At 39.6% G+C, this 22065-nt stretch overlaps 2 protein-coding genes across 2 annotated transcripts; one reads left to right on the top strand and one right to left on the bottom strand.

Moving 5' to 3' along the window:
* The first annotated feature begins 1887 nt into the window (after positions 1-1887).
* On the top strand, positions 1888-4490 carry zgc:194312 (G-protein coupled receptor). The gene is made up of 2 exons (XM_026352356.1): positions 1888-2966; positions 4014-4490. The coding sequence occupies exons 1-2, from the start codon at positions 2017-2019 to the stop codon at positions 4153-4155; spliced, it is 1092 nt and encodes a 363-aa protein (XP_026208141.1). The 5' UTR covers positions 1888-2016; the 3' UTR covers positions 4156-4490.
* Positions 4491-6014: 1524 nt separating this feature from the next.
* Positions 6015-21335, bottom strand: acadvl (acyl-CoA dehydrogenase very long chain). Its single transcript, XM_026353082.1, has 21 exons — positions 21217-21335; positions 20900-20981; positions 20734-20803; positions 19209-19280; positions 18718-18790; positions 18549-18613; positions 18315-18449; positions 18063-18207; positions 17512-17641; positions 17220-17345; positions 16882-17080; positions 14951-15055; positions 14639-14725; positions 14259-14321; positions 11454-11555; positions 10267-10364; positions 9173-9245; positions 8916-8988; positions 8644-8716; positions 8410-8485; positions 6015-7551 (listed from the first exon to the last, which is right to left on the bottom strand). The coding sequence occupies exons 2-21, from the start codon at positions 20971-20973 to the stop codon at positions 7414-7416; spliced, it is 1977 nt and encodes a 658-aa protein (XP_026208867.1). The 5' UTR covers positions 20974-20981; positions 21217-21335; the 3' UTR covers positions 6015-7413.
* Between the last annotated feature and the right edge of the window lie 730 nt (positions 21336-22065).

The raw sequence follows: 22065 nt of genomic DNA, 5'->3' as shown, positions 1-22065 counted from the left end.
TCATGTATATAAAGTACATCATGCTGTATAAAGTACATCATGCTGTATAAAGTACATCATGCTGTATAAAGTACATCATGTATATAAAGTACATCATGCTGTATAAAGTACATCATGTATATAAAGTACATCATGTATATAAAGTACATCATGTATATAAAGTAAATCATGTATATAAAGTACATCATGTATATAAAGTACATCATGCTGTATAAAGTACATCATGTATATAAAGTAAATCATGTATATAAAGTACATCATGTATATAAAGTACATCATGCTGTATAAAGTACATCATGTATATAAAGTACATCATGCTGTATAAAGTAAATCATGTATATAAAGTACATCATGTATATAAAGTACATCAAGTATGTAAAGTACATCATGTATATAAAGTACATCATGCTGTATAAAGTACATCATGCTGTATAAACTAAATCATGCTGTATAAAGTACATCATGTATATAAAGTAAATCATGTATATAAAGTACATCATGCTGTATAAAGTACATCATGCTGTATAAAGTACATAAACAATAAACAGGAAACCATCACTCATGCATGATGAGATGTTATCAGCACCACAGGGGGGCTGAAGACTGGGACTGACAGGAATTCAGTATTTATATAAGTGACACTGTGACACTTTGAATTCACGCTGATGGAGTCCTGACTGTGACTCACCTACAACGTGACCACAGGTCTGACTGTTCACCCAGAAAAGTGGAAACACCTGCGTGTGTGTGTGTGTGTGTGTGTGTGTGTGTGTGTGTGTGTGTGTGTGTGTGTGTACTTTCGTTTCCTGCTGCACTGCAGTATCAAAGGGTGCTTCCAGAGAACATCTTAACAAACAATCATCATCATAGAAGCTTTAACGCTGATACATCTGCACCTGTGCATGTTTCACCCTCTATGCGGGGTAAGGGGATGTTATATGATGCAGGGTGACCGCAGATTCACAATTCACCCCTGAAATGAATGTTTACGCTCGTGCAGTGTCGGCTGGTTGTTGACTGAAAAAGCAGAAGGTGGCAGCAACAGTCAAACATCCAGTTAATGCTCTGTGTGTAGGTTCAAAGAAAAAGACACGTTGAAGGGAACTGAACTACTTTTAGACCATCATGGTGTCAGTGTTAAATACCACAGGTTATGTTTTCTTCTGCAAAGCTGCCACCTTCATGTACACTCTTGACCTTCCCTCAGTCTCACAAGGTCATCACCTTGTTGGTTTTCCAACAATCTTGAAGAAGCTCCCAGAGCTGTCGAGTCCCACCTGGGTTGGGTTCGGGTCAGGTCGTCTGCTGCAGCACTCCACCTCTCTCCTTCTGTGTTTGCGGTCATTGTCCTGCTGGAAAACAAATGGTGATCCCGCTAAATGCAAACCAGATGGGATGGCTAGAGCTGGCAATAATAAAAATAAATAAAAACCACTGAAGGAGAAAGATTGTCCAGACTTTTGACTGATGGTGTATTCACTGTCCTAAACAACAGTGTTCATGCCTGCTTCTCCTGCTGCTTGAATGACAGTGAAAATACTTTAAATTGAAGTATAAATTGGGTCTCAGCTTCTAGTGAACTTGAATCTATCACAAAATGTTGAAATTATTCCTCTGATACCTTCCTTATTTTATTTTACCACACGTATCTTAGTGGATCTGACCTTGACGCATAAAGAAAACTCATTTACAAACAGATATGTCTGGAAAGATTGTCTGAGAGAGAGAGAGAGACAAAGAGAGAGAGAGAGAGAGAGAGAGAGAGAGAGAGAGAGAGAGAGAGAGAGAGAGAGAGAGACAAAGAGAGAGAGAGAGAGAGAGAGAGACAGAGAGAGAGAGAGACAAAGAGAGAGACAAAGAGAGAGAGAGAGAGAGAGAGAGACAGCCACTTGACGTCAGCCAGTCTTCAGTGTGGCAGCAGACAGAGAGGATGCAGCGCGTAAACTTTCTCTCCCGTCAGCTCCACTTCTTTCCTCGTCATCATCCCACAAATCCAACAAACCCAGCAGAGGAATAATGTCAGTGAACAACACCACGGGGACCATCGAGGTGTACGAGTACACCTGCGTGCGCTTTTACGTGTCCACCGTCTCCTTCTCCGTGCTTCTCTTCTTCAACCTCCTCATCAACTGGACCATCGTCCGCGAGGAGCGGCTCCGGACTCATGCGCGCTTCGTGCTGGTTTTCCACCTGCTGGTCTCCGCCCTGGTTTACCTGGGCATGAGCAGCGTGTTCTACTACCAGATCCACCTGGACGCACGGCCGGGTCGCACCGCCTGCATGGCCATGATCACCGTTTTGATCAGCAGCGCCTCCAACATCCTCCTGACGCTCACGGCGATGGCTCTGGACCGTTTCTGCGCCGTGTGCCACCCGATGCGCTACACCGTCACCTGCAACGCGGGGCGCTGGCCCTGGCTGCTGGGTGTCCTCACCTGGCTCATGGCGCTGGTTATCCCCCTCAGCCTGCTCCTGCGCCCCGACCCCAAACCCGGCACGGCTGATTACAACGGAGGGTGCGGCCCGGACCAGCTGAGGAAAGGCGGACTGGAGAAGGTGCTGTTCATAGGGTTGTGCACGGTGCTTATTCTGTACAGCTACGTGAGGATACTAGTAGAAGGGAGGCGGCTAGGGGTGCTCAACAGGCGCAACCGAGCCGGGTGCAGGACGATCGCTTTGCATGGCACCCAACTGGCCGTTTACATCCTCCCCAACTTCGTGAGCTTCGTGCTGACGATGTTGTACAAACGGGAGCTGATCCGGGCAGAGACCAAAGAGCTGTCTGCCGTGGTCATCTTCGCCTTCTTCAGCTTGGCACAGTGCGTTGCGCCAGTGGTTTACGGTCTGCGTAAAGAGGAACTCCTGGAGCAGTTGAGTCACAGGTTCCCCTACTGTTCACGGTACATGAAGAGGGTCCTCGGCTGGACTGTGCGAGCCAGCTGGCAAAACAGTCACTACAGAGCACGGTAGGATGTCCAGCAGTGTGTGTGATCCGTGTGTGTTGGTGGACAGTCTTTCTTATAAGTCATCAAGTCCTCACATGGACTAGATGGACTGCCTGGTTTCTATGATCTATACCACAGCTGATCAAGTCCCAGTCTGATGTTGTAAATTATTAATAAACAATTAATAAATAAAAAAGAAATAGAAGTAAGTGTCCCGCTGGAGGGAGTTACATCTCAGTCACAAGCTGGAAATGTAAGTTAGACTTTTAGTTCTGGGTTATAATTGATCAATAAAACAACAACAATTAATGACGATTTGGTTCTTAAACAAACATTTTGTTGTCAGATATTTGTACGTGCCCACTGGCACAAGCTACAAGATGTGGGGAAAATACCTAGACACTGTTTCCAGTATTGTTTCTCATTCACTCACCCAGAACAAACTGGTGATTTACTTTTGTTGGACTAGATGTCAGCCAGGATTTACTGAGCTTGTGCACTGCAGGTGATGTGCACCTTCACCTATATAGCCTGTATGTTAAATCAGTAGTCTTTTTTATGGGGGCTCAGTGTGGGATCAGTGCTTTATGCTATGCTAAGCTAACCACATTTCCAAATTTCCAAAAATCCATCTATTATTATATACATATTTTTTATTTAATTCTTAAGCTGCTATAATCTTACATATGTAAGATGCTTTTAAATACATATTAAAAGCATCATATTAATTTAGCAGTTTACTGTAATTCCAGTAAGCAAATGTAAAACATTACAGAGAAGTTATGAATGTGTGTATTTCTTTCTTTCTTTACTGACATTAACGTGTTAAACTAGTTGATTTACATATGGTTCGATATTACTGGGACTCCTGCTTTTACTGAATGAGTCCTTAAAACGGACATTTTGTGCATGACTTCCAAAATGAATCTGTAGCTGATGACACTGTTTTGGAAATTTGAGTGTGTTACACATTTCACCACAACACCACAAAAAGGACACGTGAGTACAGTAGTGAACCCCCGGTGTTATTTCTGGTTCTCACTCTCTCATTTGTTTCCCCCTCCTCAGGGAGCGAACGCTGACAGCCCAGACTATCATCTCTCCAGAGGTCCCACAAGTCCCAGAGCAGGAGGAGGAAATGAGGCCGGCTTCGGTCAGGCGTTCCTCACATGACTCGAACTCGTGTCCAGGTGACACAGATGATAACTGATACGGAGGGGGAAAGCAAATTAATGTCAGGATTACGACCGCCATCAGGAACATTTGGACGAATGGCTGGTTTCATTCTGACCAGGAGTCGCAGAGGAGCTGAACAGCAGAAGACGTTGTGGTTTCAGGAGATGGGAGCCGTTCAGTTACTTTCCTGACTGGTTCTGGGATTTAAGACTAAAGTCTTCAGTTTATAAGCTAACTTCTCGGACCTCTGGACTACAAACTGCCCTACTTCATTTGGAATTAAAGTGACTGACACGGAGAATATAATTTAACTTATTGTCTGATGAATGTAATTTCCGTGTGTATGGATATTAAAAACTGTGAATTGAATGGTCTTGATCCACTTGAATATTCTACATCATGGCAGTAAATACTAACAGACTCTCATGTATGGATTAGGAGCTGGAGCCTCTGTGCAACTTTCAAACTTCTTGTTTGAAAGAGCCCGGTTAAAAAATACAAAATGGAAAAACAGAAAAACACAATGACCTCACACAGAGGCAAATAGTTGAGATAGAGATGCAGAGCTACTGCCAAAATATCCAAACAGGGGGAACATGGACATTAAACTACCCAAAACGACCAAAACCATACACAAACCATTCAAATACTAATGCAACATGAGCCAAGAGAGTCTAAAAATACGACAAAAAGACCACAAATTCATGTAGACGCAAAATGACCAGAAAGAAGCTCTGTCTGGGGAGTGAGAGGTCTCTGCCCAGGGACCCATTTTCTCATAATCCGTCCATGCGAACAGTGCAGATGACAATATGTTCAATTATTCACAACCTAAACTAAGATAAGACGTAGCTTGAAGCGTTGTTCCGAGTATCAGTATTAGTGTCGAGATGATCAATACCAAGAAAAACTGAATCTTCTCACACTTCAACATGTATTTTATGTCTGTACTCTTTACTCCTCTGGAGATAAAACAGTAAGTGCTAGATTCAGTTTTGAATAACATCACAGTAAAACATGAAAGCCTGATGCTGATGTACTGATTAGTTTAGTAAAGGTGTTTCCTCCGTAAAGATTAAAACCAAACCATATCCTGTCTTAATGTAAGAGAAAAAGGACATACTAGCACTTCAAGTATAATAATTAATCCGTTTTTTATGTGTTTTAGTGAGTTTTAAAGGGTTTTGCTACGTTCAGAGAGACCAACTAGTTTCTAGTTTTAATGGAAGTTAACAGTATCCTGGCTTTAGTTCACATTAACAAACTGTATTTCCCAAAATATTCAGTATTTTATTAACTGTTCCCTAATGGATAGTTGGATTTTTTAAAAAAAGCTAATTTTGTTGAAGCAGAGCTGATTTTTGGCTCGATCCTCCTTTTAATTCTCCCAGATTCTCCCGGTATTTACTTGAGGAACATAAGTTATGTAACAAATAGGAAGTGACTCCAGGAAAAGGCTGACTGCCGTTTTTGGTTTGGCTGTTTGGCACAGTTGCTGAGTTTGACAGTTAGAAACACACAAGATGGGGAATTTTCAACGTTTTAACCACAGCCCTCAGTCTCACACCCAGAGCATTATCACTCGAGGAGTTGCTTACATGAAAGAGCAGGAAGGGGTTCCTGTTTTTATTTCAAAGCAGCATGTATGCTGCAGCACTCATGTGATGGCAAAGTATTTACTGGCATTCCTGTAAACTGCTGTTGCCCTGGAAGAGCCTGCGCTGCAGAAGTGAAAGCAAATATGTAGATTAGAAGACACACAGCAGAATTCGGAAGTGGATCTGGCGGTAAAGTGGGTGCTAGTCTTCGCTCCAATTTTGCTGATCTTCGATATTTAATCAGATTTTAAATGTTACGAAAGCTTGAAGAAGAAAAAAAAAACAGCAACTATACTTTAGTGTGTTAAAGCTGCATTCACATAAACACCAAGCAACACTTTAATAACAGAAAGATGGTCGTACAAATCAAGCAACAGGGACATTTGATAAGGCAGATGAATACATATGTCACTTATTAATCACAATTTTTTGCTAAGCTCAAAGTAGACCTGCACAATCATGGCAACTCCACCAAAGAGGAAATATAATCGTCTGGCGCCTTCATCAGTTAACACATGATCTAAAGGCATGAGATAATGTCTAACTTTACACGACCAGGCAGCCAGGACGTGTGCAGACCTCCTTTAAGTTGTATGGATGCTTCGACAGACTAAAACGTCACTAAGTACTTCAATCCTCGTCTTACATGTACACACGATCAGTAATCCAACATGTAAAATATTATTTCTGACTAATATCTTAAAACGAGGTCTGCAGACTGATAGTTCAATATCTACTGTTACAGTTAATGACGCCTACAACCTTATACTGATTAAATAAACACTTCATTTTGGAAGTTATGCAAAAAACCTGCACGTTTTCTGTATGACCAGCATCTGTGGACTGGCTTCTAAGGCAAAGGCTGTAATGTTTCTGTGATGAGCACTGAGTGAACTTAACTAACATGCAGAAAGGCATTAACGTACATAAACACACCATTATATACATTTGAACACAATGTAGACCAAGTGTACTAAGGGCAAAATGTGTCCGTCTGCTTCGAACAGTCCAAGCGTCCTGCTAACTGGCTTCTTATCTCAAAGTTGCATTGATGTTGTTGTATTTATTATTAATCAAAGAAAAACTAAAAATATCAGCATAACTTGTTTCAACAGATTAAATTGTGTGATCATTTATGGAGCTATGGTCATAAAAGCTGAAAAACAGGTGCAGAAAATGGTGCATTTGAGGCTCCGCACACATCTTAGACATTCAGTCAACAGAGGATCTTATATGCAGGTGGCAACGGGGCTGAACGACTTGTGGAAATGATGCATTTTCTAGAGGTCTGGAGTTGGAAATCAATAAATAAGGGACAGAACAGGTTCATACACCAACACTGATAACCAGAACGTTAAGCTTTAAATTGTACTTCCCATGTATAAATGAAGAAATCTTTCAGCCCCAGACAGCAAGAAACTCGCAACATGAATTGTTGACTACAGTCACTGGTCATGACGTACAGCGGTGGTTCACTCCCAAGTTGTTCGTAATCATCAGCACTTTGTACAGTAGCTTGCTGCCTGTGTGCATGTGTGTTGTTTGAGTAAATGAGAACTGCAGCCATTTCACCACTGATGATGGAGCAATGACAAACTTGATAAAGTCCAGTGAGGAAAGTGGTTTATGAAACACAGAAAAAAGAATGAAAAAGAAAACAGGAAAAGAAACAGGGGATGTGGAGAGTGTTGCGTTTAGAAGCCCAGAGGATGAGGAGCCACCACTCCTCCGTTCTCCACCGTGGCTGTCGAGATGGCCCGCAGATTTTTAAAGAGTTTTCTGGAATCGCTGGAGCGCAGAGTCTTGATGTCGCTCATTACTCTCTCATAAGCCTGAGGGATAAAAGAGAACAACAAATGAAGTAAAAATGTTTCACCTCCACAAATGTTAATGTTAATATTTATCGTCTCCATTTTTAAATAATCTGTTCTGTGATAAAATGCTCGGCAGTAAGACTTCACACCAACGCCGACATTATGGAGAAATGAGTAGAAACATCCTAGAAAATTCCCTGATGAAGTTCGGCTGCACTTTGATTTTATAAATAAAGAATTTCCTCAAGAGAATAGCAGCAGGTACACTACTTTGTCAATTCTCCATCCTTGTTTAGTCTAGTTCTGAAAACAAATTATATATTTTTCCAAACGTGACACACTAAATGGATCATCCAGTGATGTGTTATGTTATGTTATTATATCTTCATTATAAAATAACTTTGTTCTACAACTTCAAAACTTGGCAGGAAAAATAAATAAAAAAAGCTGAACTCTGTAGATTAATGATCAATAAGGAATAAATATCAATAATAATTATGTTAGTGATATGCAACTAGCTGCTGTTTTCGAATGATGTAAATGGTCTGAATTATATGGTGCCTTTATACCCAACTGTTCTCAAAGTACAGATGTGTTGCTTAAATGTGTTTTCTACTAAAAAATGTAGACGTTGGGAAGTTATATTATTTAAATATTTCCCCCCTACACATTCTACATGAGAGCAAATATAATAAGACAATAACCAATGATCATGAGATTTCACCTTTCTTCTCACGTTGTGCACATCTTTTTGACAACAATATTACTGATTAATAACTTTGAAATTATAGAGAATGGAGCACTAGTTTTAATGCAGAGGACACAGCTGAAAATTGCGTCGACGACGGCATGTCGTGGTCCTGAAGAGGTACTTACCTCCATGCACCAAGTCTCACACAGCATCTTCTCGTGCTGAGCTGAGGCGTGACCCTGACTCAGAGAGCGTGAAGCCCTGCAAACGAGAGGAAAGCGAAACATGAAACGTCGCTTTAGGCCGCGTAGGAGTTTGTATGTGGAAAAAAGGTAGATTACAGAAAAGATGAGTGGGTGCAGAGCAGTGCAGCCTGAAAAGCAGAGGAGGAGTGAAACCGTTTCTGAACGCCTCTGTACCTGGACAGGACGACCACCATGGCGTAGAGGTCAATGGCACAGTCTGCGACTCGCTTCAGGACAAACTGTTCGTCTGAAAAAGGAAACTAATTTATTATACTATCACAAAACAAATACTCCTCATGATAAGATCTTAATTTTAATTTGTGATACTACATTTGTATGAATATTGACAAATCCTTCCTATGAAGTGCTTAAAAGCGATCACAAGTCTGAAATGACTTTTTCAACACCCACAACATCTGCTCTCCCACACACACACACTCACTCACCAATGATCTTCTTGCCATGTTTGATGAGCTGCTCCTCAATCACAGCTCCAAATTGTTCAATGGCTTTAACTGTCTAAAACAGACAACAAAGATATATATATGGAAATCTATACAATATGGAAACTAAAGTGCAAAAAAGCTGAAAAATCCCTTTTTAGCTGGTCGTACCAATCTGCCATTTGGACACCCACTCACTCAGTCCCAGCTGCCTGGGTAAGCCCCTTGATAAAAACCTTAAAATGGAAACTGTCACGTACCAGCTCACCACTCTGTGCCAGATCAGGATGAACGGTTCCCTGCAGAGTCAGACCTGTGCCCAGACCTGCCTTCCTACAAAGACGACGAGAGAAGACGGTGTTATAGCAACATGGCCGGAGAAGTATAAATAAACGCATTCACATATTCATTCATCAGTAAAACTGAACTGACGAGGTTGATACGATTCTTGACGTGATTGATTCTCCCCAACACTGATGTTGTTCAACACATATTAAACTAATTAGGGATGAATTACTATTAATACAAACGAATAAATCAAACTTGAAGTTCAGCTTTGGGACTGAAGTTTTTTCTTCTGCTGGACACAAACAGCTGAACTACACACTTTCCTGAAATGTGACTTCAGCAGCAGAAGTTCAATATGTTTTCAAATTTTACAAATGCCAACTTTGAGGTGCAATCTGTAGAAATTAACACATATACATCTCTTCTCCGGTGCAGCACGCCTTACTCACCAGACATATGACTAACCTGATATCATTCAACTAGAACAGAAATAAGCTCATACACCAGCTGATGATGCTGAAGATAGTCAGACATTTTAGCTTGATTCTGTTGTGATCTGCACTCATATCACAGTGAAGTGTGACTTCAGAAAGCAGCTGTCAAAGCCACAGAATTAGGTTGTTCTTGTTATCCTGTTAAGCGTTAAGTGCTTTCAGCAATTCAGTGTTAACTTGCGGAGATACGGAAACATTACAGAAAATCATCTGCATTAGAGAAATGTAATAAGATAAAGCTCTGCCTGCACTGTAAAAGCACTCAAACAGATCCTGTCTGAGAGCATTAACCAAACAGCTGTGGGAAGTTTTCAATCACATTAAAATGAAGAGGGCAGGAAATTCTAAGCCTGTGGTAGCTGTAAGTGTGCTGGCAACGCACAAGTGTAAGTAAACAATCTTTAAACAAACTTTACAATTCCTGCAAAGAGGAACTGAATATCCTGGAAGTCAGTTTTAATATGTACGATAATAACTCAAATAAAATAGTTTCTGTTTCTGAACTGGCACAATGAACAGCATCTGTCATACAGTGTACACAGAGAGATTCCCCCAGCATTGTGAGATGCAACCTTTTTGCTCTCTTGGTGAGCTCGCCAGCAAGGACTCCCGCGTTGCCAAGTGGGTTCTTCAGGGCTTTCTGTAAACCTTTCAACTGGTTACCGGCATTCTGGAGGAAAGCACAGAGGGACACGTGTGACATACCGACAAAATCTGCTTAAGTGAAGGCAGCCGTTTTATCCTTAAGTTATAAGTAAAGTAAATAAAAGTTTTAGTCTTGTCACAAGTGATTTCTGAGTGGCCTTTATCTCAATAAAAGTGTGTGGACTGTACCGGTCTAAATTCAGTGACATTTCAGCTGGTGAGCTGCTTGTTTCCTATCAATTAAAACTTATTATACCAACAACAGTCCTAAAGAAAATAACTCCTCCATGTAACACTTATTTATTTATTTAGTTTTAATTTGAATGTTGCTTATATTTAGTTATGGGTTGTGAAACAGTCAGGCTTCAGAAGCCTGACATCAGACTCAAGAGTGGAAATATCTGATATTCAGGAGATTTTATGTCATTTGTAGCAACCACTATCAAACTGTAGAAAACAGGGGGGTGGGATATTTATTTTGAGAGCTTGTGTGGGTTTAACAGATATTAAACTACTTTTTTGGCCTTTTACTTTCCTGTATCTCGCGTACAGTAACAAGTCAAGTGTAACGACGCAGTCATTAACTAGTAGAAGCATTCTCCCTGCCTGCTGTCTGCTCTATGTGGAGGCGCTGAGCTCCACCCTTGGTCACAGAGACACAGCAAGGACAGAAGAAGCTGCAGCATTTACACCAGAAGTATATTTTTATGTACGCTAACCTCACTCACTGCACTCTTTAAGTGCTAATGAAATGCATCCTGATGAGTCATTGACAGCAGTTCATACGCTACGCTGTAATTTTTCATTGTCATAGATATGTGAAATGCTCCTAGTGTAGGCTGCTGATGTGTGCTTTTGTGCAGTTTCCCTCAAACATATTTATAAACTGCCTTTAACTTTATAAACAGCATATAAGCTACTTTTAATTCTATAGTTCAGGTAAAGTTGGTTTTGAGCAGATTTTCGAACAATCTTCCATCATCTGATTAATTGTAGTTACAAACACAGAAATGACTTCCTCTCTACAGAGTGCTGATGTACTTTCCACACATTTACTTTATCAGACCACAGCTGAGCATGTAAAATACAATACACCAAAGAGGTTTCGTGTTACCTGGAAGCCATTTAGAGCCACAAAGAGTCTCAGGATGTCGTTGGTGCCCTCAAAGATTCGAAAGATTCTCAGATCCCTCATCACTCTCTCCAACCCAGTGTCCTGTGATAACAGACATAGAAAGACAATGATCTTCCAGCTCTTCTAAATCAGCAACAATCACATACAACCCATAATCTACTATCAAGACCGCATTGAAAATAACAAAACATTCTGTAGAGAAATTTACTCATAAGTAAATGCACATTAACGCCTGAGCTTTTTTTTTTTTTAATCTTATGTTATACTTCGAAGACATTTTGATGTTAGCTCATGACACAAACTAAAATGAGGTAGTGAAAACACAAGCTGCTAACAGAAGTATATACAGTCACTATTCACTTCTGCACTTATTAATTCTGCATGGTTGTATTTTTGGCAGCACTTACAATGTATTCTATTTAGAAGAGCAGAAATGAAAACGTACAGGGCACATCTCTGGCTAGACATTTTTGTGAAATGAAGCTGTGAGTCAAAATGCGAATTGTGAACAGAAACACTCAAATCTTGTTTCTTATCTTAAGTCTGTCAACTCCATTTCAGCTGTAAACAGCTCATATCTAACAACTATGTTCACAATTAACTTCTTAACCGGCACTGAAAATTGCTTGCAGAGTACAGTTTGCACAGGGGTTGCTGCTGTGTTCAGTGCTTCAACGTGTTGTTCCATGATCAAGCATACTTTCCACTGTATTGGAGGCCTGGCAGAGCAGCACGTCTGTTCGAGAGATGGCTATAAATATCATCTGGTTTATTTTCAGCAGAGATGTATTATATTGTACACAACCTCCCATCGCCCCCTCATGTTGAGGTTGCTCACAATAGTCTGCTCCTGTGCTGTTTGTGATGGTTTTTTACCTGTGAAAAAAAACTGTGGTTTCAGTATGTTGTTGTGCAGGAGCTCCTTGCATGTAGCAACTATGTGACTCAATACCACAAGGCACATAGTATGTGCTGCTATATACTTATAGAAACAAAGCTGTCTGCTTATGCATCATTACAGTTGTAGTGAAGTAAAGCGTATCACCTATCAGCCTACTACTGGCTGATTATACACTGCAGGTAAAGTAAATAGAAAAGAGCCTACCATTGAATAATCTGTTGCAAAAGGGCCAAATTATTGTCATGCATCAAGCAAAGAAAACATCTAAAGAAAAACTACTAAAACTGGGTTAAGAACTGTCCAGTGGAAGAAGATCATGTGGTCTGATGAGTCCAGATTTACCCTGTTCCAGAGTGCTGGGAGCATCAGGGTAAGAAGAGAGGCGGGTGAAGTGATGCACCCATCATGCCTAGTGTCTACCGTACAATCCTGTGGGGGCAGTGCTATGATCTGGGGTTGCTGCAGTTGGTCAGGTCTAGGTTTAACAACGCTATGTGCCCGAAGAATGAGGTCAGCTGACTACCTGACTATACTGAATGACCAGGTTATTCCATCAATGGATTTTTTTCTTGGTGGTACGGGCATATTCCAAGATGACAAGGCCATCTATGTTATATCTCTGAGCTCAAATTGTAAGTAAGTGGTTCACCGAGCATGACTTATCATTCTCACATATGGATTGACCACCACAGAGTCCAGACCTTAACCTCAGGGAGAATCTTTGGTATGTGCTAGAGTTGTGCAGCATTCAACTCTCCCATCATCAAAACAAGATATTGGTGACAAATTTATGCAACTGTGTTGTGACATTCAGATGCTTATCGAAACGATGCCACAGAGAATGTGTGCCGTAATCAAAGCTAAAGGGCGGTCCAATAAAATATTAGCGTGTGATTTTAGTTTTTTTTGGATGGGCAGCGTATCTTCACTGATAAAATGCTGACAGAAATGAAAGGTTAATGTGTAAATCAGAGGTTAAATAAACATGAAGAAAAAAGTTACAGCAAATAAAGGCAAATATTACCACTTATGTTGAATACACAATTTTGCACAAAAACAAAGAACTTCTGAGCCACTGCTGCATTCTCGGCAGCCTCCCAACAGCAATGTTTAAACAGAAGACGTACAACTATGTTATATCTCTGAGCAGAGTTAGGTTCCTCTTGTTGACTTGTTCACACTTGATTGTTATTCTATAATGACTTTCAATATAAAAGTCAACATAGGTTAATAAGTCAAGAAGGCAATGTCAATTCCAGTAAGCTCCCCCATTATTTACATAACATTGTTACTGCTGTTACTTGTTACTACATTGTTACTACAATGGCTGCAGATTGCGTGAATGAACACTGTACTCAAGATGTAGCAGCCTTTATGTTTGTGTTTGATTAGTCTGCAGCACCAACTGTATCCTAATTGTTCTGGGCTTGGTACAAATGCTTCCCTCAGAGAAGGAACTGTGGGACCTTAGACCCTGGCTTTTCTGGTTGGCAGGACTGTGTCTAGAGTCATCAGAAAACTAAACAGCGACCCACTCACACAAAAACAGCTTTGTAGAGGTATCTCCACAAAGAACCTTAAGATTTCCTGGTTATTAAAATAGTTTTAGGGTTATTTGTTTGTATTGTTAAATTTCTAAAATGTTTACATTTCAAAAGGCTCCTGCACCAAAAGAGGTGCTGTCTGGGGGACTAGAATGTTCCTAAAAGGTGATTTCATTCTGGAAAAAGTGTAAAACGTGAGCAGTTTACTCACTCATCTCTGAAACATTGCACATTCACATTGTGAAACTTTTTTTTAAACTCCATTAGGTGATTACAAATTTCTAGAATCAGATTCAGTTCAGTCATTTGCATGTAATGGGATGTGGACAGAACACTCACCTTCATGAAACCCATGCCACCCGTAACCTGAATACACTCATCAGTCACGGCCCATGCGGCTTCCTGTCACAATATTTTAAAAAAACACACACAGACACACACAGACACACACAGTCAGTGTTCAATTCAGTAAACAAATACATACATACTTCCTCAGTTGTCAGTTTTCCACAGAATAAGGAACATAAAATATTACGAAACAGATGTTCTGTTTTGCTGCACATGAAAGAAGTAAAATATTACTTATTATACTTCTCTATACTAAATAAGAAAAACTAAAGAATGCAAAACTTTCTAAATATTATATCAGGAAATTAATTATTGTCAGCACTTCTGATTTGCCTGTTAAGCCAATAAAACTGAAATAATAAAGTTCTTACAGAGGCAAAGATCTTGCTGATTGCGGCTTCTATTTGGAATTCAGTCGCTCCACTGTCCATGTTGCCACTGATCATGTACGCCATTGACTGCAGATAAAAACACAGAGGTATTAATTAATGTTTTTTGCCATTAGTGCACAACAATGTAAGGATAACACTGTCATTGTATAAGTTTAAAACATCTGTTTGTGTGTTAAATGCCTTGTTAGGTTGGAAACACGTGTTGTGGTTAGTATAACATTAAACAGTCATGTCAACAGTGACTATGTTTAAGGCAAAGAAGAAATACAGTTTATTGTGAGGTCATCTGACCTCTGTGACATATTGTAGCATTGTCATGCGGGCGATCTTCTCCTGGATTGCTCCGTAGGTGTGGATCTTGCTCCCGAACTGGGTTCTGTTGGCTGCATGATCAACCTGAGGAAAAAGGCAAAATTATGGTCACAGTCACAAGTCATTATAGCTGCAAACTGTATCACACAAAGTTTAAATTCTGCCATTCTTCCTATTTTCAGGCTGGAACTAAACTTTTTTGGGGGGGACCTGGAGGGGGGGGGGGGGGGGTCCCATTTCTGTTTAGTCAGGCAAAACAGGACTGTTGAGGCTAACATGCAGCACAGTCATGGGCAAGACTACTGTTGCGGTTAATTGCAACACTGGTGGCACAGAGGAAGAAGCTCAATGTGGCCACAGTCTTTCTGGTTGCAAAGAAATTGCCACAAGACCTGAAAATAAACAACTGAAATGAAGCTTCACTTGCAGTATATAAACACAGAGCTGTTGTAAACAAAGGGTGTCTCAAAGGGCTGACTTTCTCATGCTGTATTACTTATATCTTCACCATCTCAACAGGTCATTCATGGTAGCAAATTTTCTTTTGGCTCACACTTCTCCCACTCAGCTAATAAAACATTAAAGACAGAAAATTAAATTAAATTAAAATTTTCAATTTAACTGGATGAAAATTCCTACAGTAGCTCTAGATGAATATAAGCTCTTACAAGTTTCAGAACTGATAAGCTAAATTTTGCGTGGGGACAAAAAGAACAGTAAGATAATAATGAGGATGTAATAGGGCTGCGGTCCTGATTCAAATTCATTCTTGAACGATAGCGATTCTGTCATGTTTGAATTAGCAGGGAGATCACACATGATTCATATTCTTCCGAGAATCAAGCTGTTTGTAGTAAACTAGTAAACCTCTGCCCTGATTTCTGAAAAGAGCTGCTCTTGCACACTTGTGCATTTGTAGTGCTGACACAATGTGCGGATTAACCACTTGTTTGGGGAAAAAAAACAATGTGTGAAATGTTGCCAGCTTTTCAATTGTGATAATTAGCTTATTTTCCATGTTTTACATTTTTGTAAACAGAATATTTTTTGGTTTATGTGATTGATAAGACAAAACAAGCCGTCCGTTTTCTATAGCTCCGAGAAAACAAGACACACTACAATGACGGCACAAGGTTTGATCTGACAATCAGCACAAATTGTTAATGTGAAATTATCACATTTTCTCGGAGCACAAATTAGTTAATGTTCTTACACCACTAACCACTAACTAAGTGTGGTTCAGATAGGATTATTTTCTGTATAAAATGTTAGATCTAAGTGTTTTCATTTTGACGTTTCGCCTCTTGTAATGTAACAACTTGGCAAAAAAAAAAAAGGTGATTATTGCACAGAAATATTTATGTCACGTTTCCAGTGGTGTAGGGAAATAACCTTCAGGTTTTTCTGATGATGCAACAATTAAACAGTTTGACTCACATTTCTCACTTCAGTTAATGAATACTGTCTTATATGTATTTCACATTAACATGCTGCTGTATTAACATAATACAAACTATATGTGATACTGAGTTTATAATGATCACATTTAAGACAGTTGTGTGCTGACATGTTGTGTCTGTTGTTTGAGAAAAGCAGCATACATGACCAAAGCCCTTTTGTATCTTCAGCACCTGTAGCCCTCAGCAGGAAGTTGCATTGCAACAAGACGCATTGTGAACTACAATAGGAGGAATTTCCCTCGAACCCACAACGAAGGAAATATTGAAAGAAGGGGTATAACACACGAAAAAAGATAAGAATCAAAAGAGCACATAGGAAACACATTGGCTCCTATAGAGGCATAAAGCTGTAAGTGGAAGCTATACTGTCTAAATTATAAGCAGAGCTCTTCCTCTCTCACACTTCACTGCATTTCCTATCCTATTGACATTTATCTTGCTGGTACTCACAGCTTTGGCAATGACTGACTTCATGGTGCCGGAGAGTGCCGCTGCCATGCCAAATCTCCCGTTATTTAGGATGTTCATTGCCACTTTGAAACCTCCTCCCACCTCGCCCAGCACACATTCAGCTGGCACACGGACATTATCAAAATAGACCTCAGCTGTGTTGGATGCCTTGATGCCCATCTTCTTCTCCGGAGGGCCACTGTGAGTAAGAAGAGGAGAGTAGAGAGAGTTAGGGACGCCGGAAAGGGAAATCCTAAACATGAGAAAAGGTCAATTATAGCTGAAATACAAATAAGAGTAGCGATAAACTTTCAATAAATGTATAGACGTGTGCTCACTGTGTCACTCCACCAAAGCTCCTCTCCACGACGAAGGCTGTGATCTTGTCCTTAATTTCTCCAGTTCTGGGATCCTTCATGGGTGTTTTGGCAAATACTGTGAAGATCTCAGCCAAGCCTCCATTACTGACAGGAGCAGATTGTTTATCACATTTGGAAGACAAACAAAAAGCTTATACACACTACTGCTACATCTACTGTTCACAAAACACTGTACACTGATGCCTCCTTGTGGTAAAAGTATCAAAAAGCACATTTATACATATAAACTGTGTGTTTTAAGTTTCCTCACCTGATCCAGATCTTGCTTCCATTGAGAGTGAAGTACTTTCCACAGGATGACTGAACAGCTGTGGTCTTGATAGAGGCAGCATCAGAGCCACTGGCTGGTTCGGTCAGGCAGAAGGCAGCTATATGCTCACCTTGAGGAACACACACAGTGTCAAATGCATGCATGCTAAAAATTACTCCTTTGTATGTTCTTTATTTTCCCTACATTTGATTCTGCTATTTCTCAGTTCAATTAAAAAGTTTTTGTGACATTTCTACTTTGGCTGACATGACACAAAAGATGCAGGAATAGATTTAAGGACAAATTTTATATTTATTTATAAATACACTGATGTATCTGATTTAGCTGCTGCAAGAAAATGCTTCAGGTCACTGTTAAAAATACTGGATATAACTGAATCCCCATTGGCCCAGGGGCCGAAACACCTTTTGAAAAGTATGTATCTGACATGCACTGTGTCTCTGGGTGCATTAAATGTATTATTATAGGCATATTGAAAAAATGCACAGACATCACAATACTCATGAAATATCAAATGCTGGTCTTCATACCTGTGGCAAGCTTAGGCAGGTACTTCTCCTTCTGGGCTTTATTCCCAAAAAGCAGAATGCCCTTGAAACCAATAGACTGGTGGGCTCCCAGAGTAATACCAACTCCCAGGTCATGACCACCAACAATCTCAACCAGCCGCGCATACTGTAGGATGGGCGGACATTATCACATTAGGCTCATAGCAAAGTGTGTGTATCACACTATAACCATGTATTTACTAATATTTATGTAAAGAATAAATACAGACAAACCTGTGTGTTTGAGAGGCCAAGGCCACCGAGGTCAGCTGGCACTTGCAGACCAAAGGCACCCATCTCCTTCAGGCCCTCCATGGTTTGATCCTCCACCTTCTCTAAGGTATCATTCTTGGCAGGATCATTTACCTCCTGTTCACACATAGCAGAAACATGTAAGGTGAGGGATGAGTATCAGAGATATAAAACATTTGCGAGTCAGACAAAGGGCAAAGAGGTCTAAAAAAATACCTCAAAAAATTTGCTGACGGGCCCCACAAGCTCTCGAAGAAACTGCTCCTGCTCCTCACTAAGGGCTACAGCACAGACACATGATTACACTGCAGCTTTGTTTTCAGTTCTACATAGATTTTCAATAAAACATTTGAAATTTCAAAAACATTAATATTCTTTGATTTACCCGAGGGGAATGGAAACACTTGGGGAGTTGCAATCTGTCCCTTAAAAATGTTGACAGCAAATGATTTGGATTCCTGAGAAGAATAAAGTTGGACATCGTAAGGCTTGTGCTACTACAAACCCAGCTAGTGCACATTTCGTTAAGGGTGCTCTGTTTGGTTTTTAAGCTGTTGCTTGATGTTTGCTTTGACAATTGATGGGCAACGGTTCATTATCCTTGAGGGCTAACAAATATATTGAATGCATTTTCTGTCTATTTAAACATTTTTCTACCTGCATTGTTTGTATCCATGTTTACATTCCATGTTTACTAGCTTGCAGCAAAAAAACAAAAAATAAACAACCACCTACTGCTACAAGAGGTCAAATACTTTACAGTGAATCGTACCTAACCTTAAACCTAACTAATTTGATTCAGTTGACGTGTACTGACCTAATAGAATATGATAACATTATCACTATGTAATAACAACAATTAGAAAATGAACATACAGCAGCAGCTGTCTTCTTATCCGCTGTGGTGGCAGCATCAGTGCCAACTGCTGCTGGCTTCTCCAGCACTGCCTAAACATTAAGAGCAAAATAAAGGTTAAACAGAAATTAGCTCAAACTATTTAATCCAAGCCCTGTAATAAATCTGAATGATTGGATTTATGACAGAGCTGTTGTAAATTTTTAGTATACAAATCATAAATTGATACATCAGAGTGACCTTGAAATGTCAGAGTTTATTAAAGAAAAGCAAATATAATACAAGTAAATGTGTTACTGAAACTCTTTCCACAATTTAACATCACAGTGAACTGAAGTAAAAGCTTTATTTCAGTCATAGTGAGATCAAGCATCGGCTATTAACTGGTTATTTTCTTGAAATCTATTTTTAGGAAGCATTTCATTTCAAGAAAAAAAGAATTGTTTAGCCTCATTTCAGACACCTCCAGCTCTTTGTGATCACATAATATACCCTGTGGTCTAATACAGCAATATTCTTGACTTTGTTGTTTGCATTTAAACATTTTATATGTACATACAATGTTAAATTGAGGCTGATGATCTGCAGATAAAGATCAATTAATAACCACTCTGGCAGAAAAAATAGTGAATATCTATAAATAAATAAATCTATACCAAGGTTACTAAAAGAAGTGCTAAGACTGGCTATGCTTTAAAATTAGTAATAAGGGATGTTTAGTAGCAATAATAATACTATTTAATAGGTACACTCTCAAAACATCTATACCAGACCAAGACTCTGCTACACGTTATTAGGCAAAAAAAAAAAAACAAGCAAAACAAAGGCTCTTTAATAGTGTCTGCTTCTCTGCAGCCCATCCACTCACCCTGGCTTCATTTAGCAAATGAAACTATTGCCAGATTAATTAGATTAATTAGACAGATTAATGTCAAGTTAAGAAAATTCTCATTATCATATGAACAAAACTCCAGTTATTACCTTAATCTAAAGTTTAGACACTAACATCAAGTAGCTGTGTCAGCCTTAAGCAACTTTATGCTGTGAAAAGTGTAACAAATTCCTGATGTGTTGCCTGTTTTCAAGTATCTAAACTACAATAATGTTAATTCAAAATAAAAAAACAACAACAATAAGAACAAAGAAAATCTAAAGATGGATGAAATAGGCTAATAATAGCTGGATTGAATGTAGTGCCATGGAAAGAGATAACCCAAACATTATATAAATAATAATATATGACTGAATAGTTTATATTTTGATAACATCCTGCAACAATGTGAAGCTCAACATGAATACCATCTTCTCTGGACAGCTGCAGGGTCACCCACACTGACGGTGTCACCTTTATGACTGAATCATGTGACCAGTGAACTTTCCCCTACTTCCAGCGTCAATGTTATGTCATCCAGCCAAAGCATGTGGCCAAACAAGACAATAAACATAATCCTAGTTAAATATTCTACGCACGGCATTCAGTTAGCATAGGGGAACAAATAAATGGTTATATTTATTATATTGCAAAATAATGTTGAGGTTACTTACCTCTGCAGCTTGACTTGCGTATTGACGAGCGTTTTGCACAGCAACCACAGCCCCGGCCTGACGCTGTCCTCTGTAGCCCAGACAAGAATTAAAACATCAATAAAAACATTTCTACTCCTCTTAAATAGCTTAAGGCTCGTTTTTAAATATTAGCTAGCATACATACCCAGATAGCATAGGAGGAATCCGGAGAATGGCGCCGCACAGAGCGGAAGACTGGCTCACTTTACGAAGCAGCATGATTTAATCTAAAGGAAAAGAAAGCACGACAGACTATAATTATAGCAGACAACAAATTATTATTAACACACAAGTTAGAAAAGTAGCGTTAGCAAACAGTTAACGTAGCGGGAGTTAGCAGCAAGGTGACGACGTTGGTTTGTTTTTGTAGCTTGGTCTGTATTTACTCGCTATTTAAAAACCCAGTTAAAATGTTGGTACTGCTTTTATCACAAATACACAATATCTCTTTATATGTCAGACCTGTACAGGTTATTTTGCAACACGTCCTCTGTGTCCGAGCAGCTGGCGACCGTTTCTCCAGTGACCCACCACCAACCTAGATTTTCTTCTTCTTCGAAGCCCGGCTTCACCGGATGTCGTATCACCGCGGTGCTTCATGGGATATGTAGTCAAGTGGTATAAATCCGACAGGAATTTAACCAAACCTATAAATATCAATGCACTTACACATAAATAAAACTATACATATAAAAATAAAACAAATAAAAATATAAAAATAAAATAAATTGATTTAATTCAACTCATAAAAGAAATATAGAAAATAAAATTAGAACTAAATAGAAAAAACAAAAATGCTGTATTGTTGTGACAGTTTTGCGAACATGCTGCTGTTTGTTTGTATAATCTTAGTTAACCTGAAAACATTTGGCAGCATTCCAAATATGAAACACATATTTTTGCTATTAGTATTAGTGTGTAAAAATAGTCACACTAATATTTCGTTGGACCGCCTTTAGCTTTTATTATGGTACTCATTCACTGTGGCCTCTGCAATGTCACAACATTTATTTTTCATTCTTTGGACACATAACGTTGCTGAACCTAGACCTGACCAACTGCAGCAACCCCAGATCATAGTGCTGCCCCCACAGGATTGTAGCATAGACACTAGGCATGATGGGTACATCACTTCACCCACCTCTCTTCTTACGCTGATGCTCCCATCACTCTGAATCAGGGTAAATCTGGTCTCATCAGACCACATGGCCTTCTTCCACTGGACAGTTCTTAAGCCAGTTTTAGCAGTTTCAGCAATCTCCTCAGATGTTTTCTTTGCTTGTTAATGTCAATAACTTGACCCTCCTAAAA

This window comes from Anabas testudineus, chromosome 18 (assembly GCF_900324465.2).
Source record: "Anabas testudineus chromosome 18, fAnaTes1.2, whole genome shotgun sequence".
In the NCBI taxonomy this organism is placed as follows: domain Eukaryota; kingdom Metazoa; phylum Chordata; class Actinopteri; order Anabantiformes; family Anabantidae; genus Anabas; species Anabas testudineus.
The sequence above is the reverse complement of the archived record's forward strand: the minus strand, read 5'-3'. Positions and strand labels throughout refer to the sequence as shown.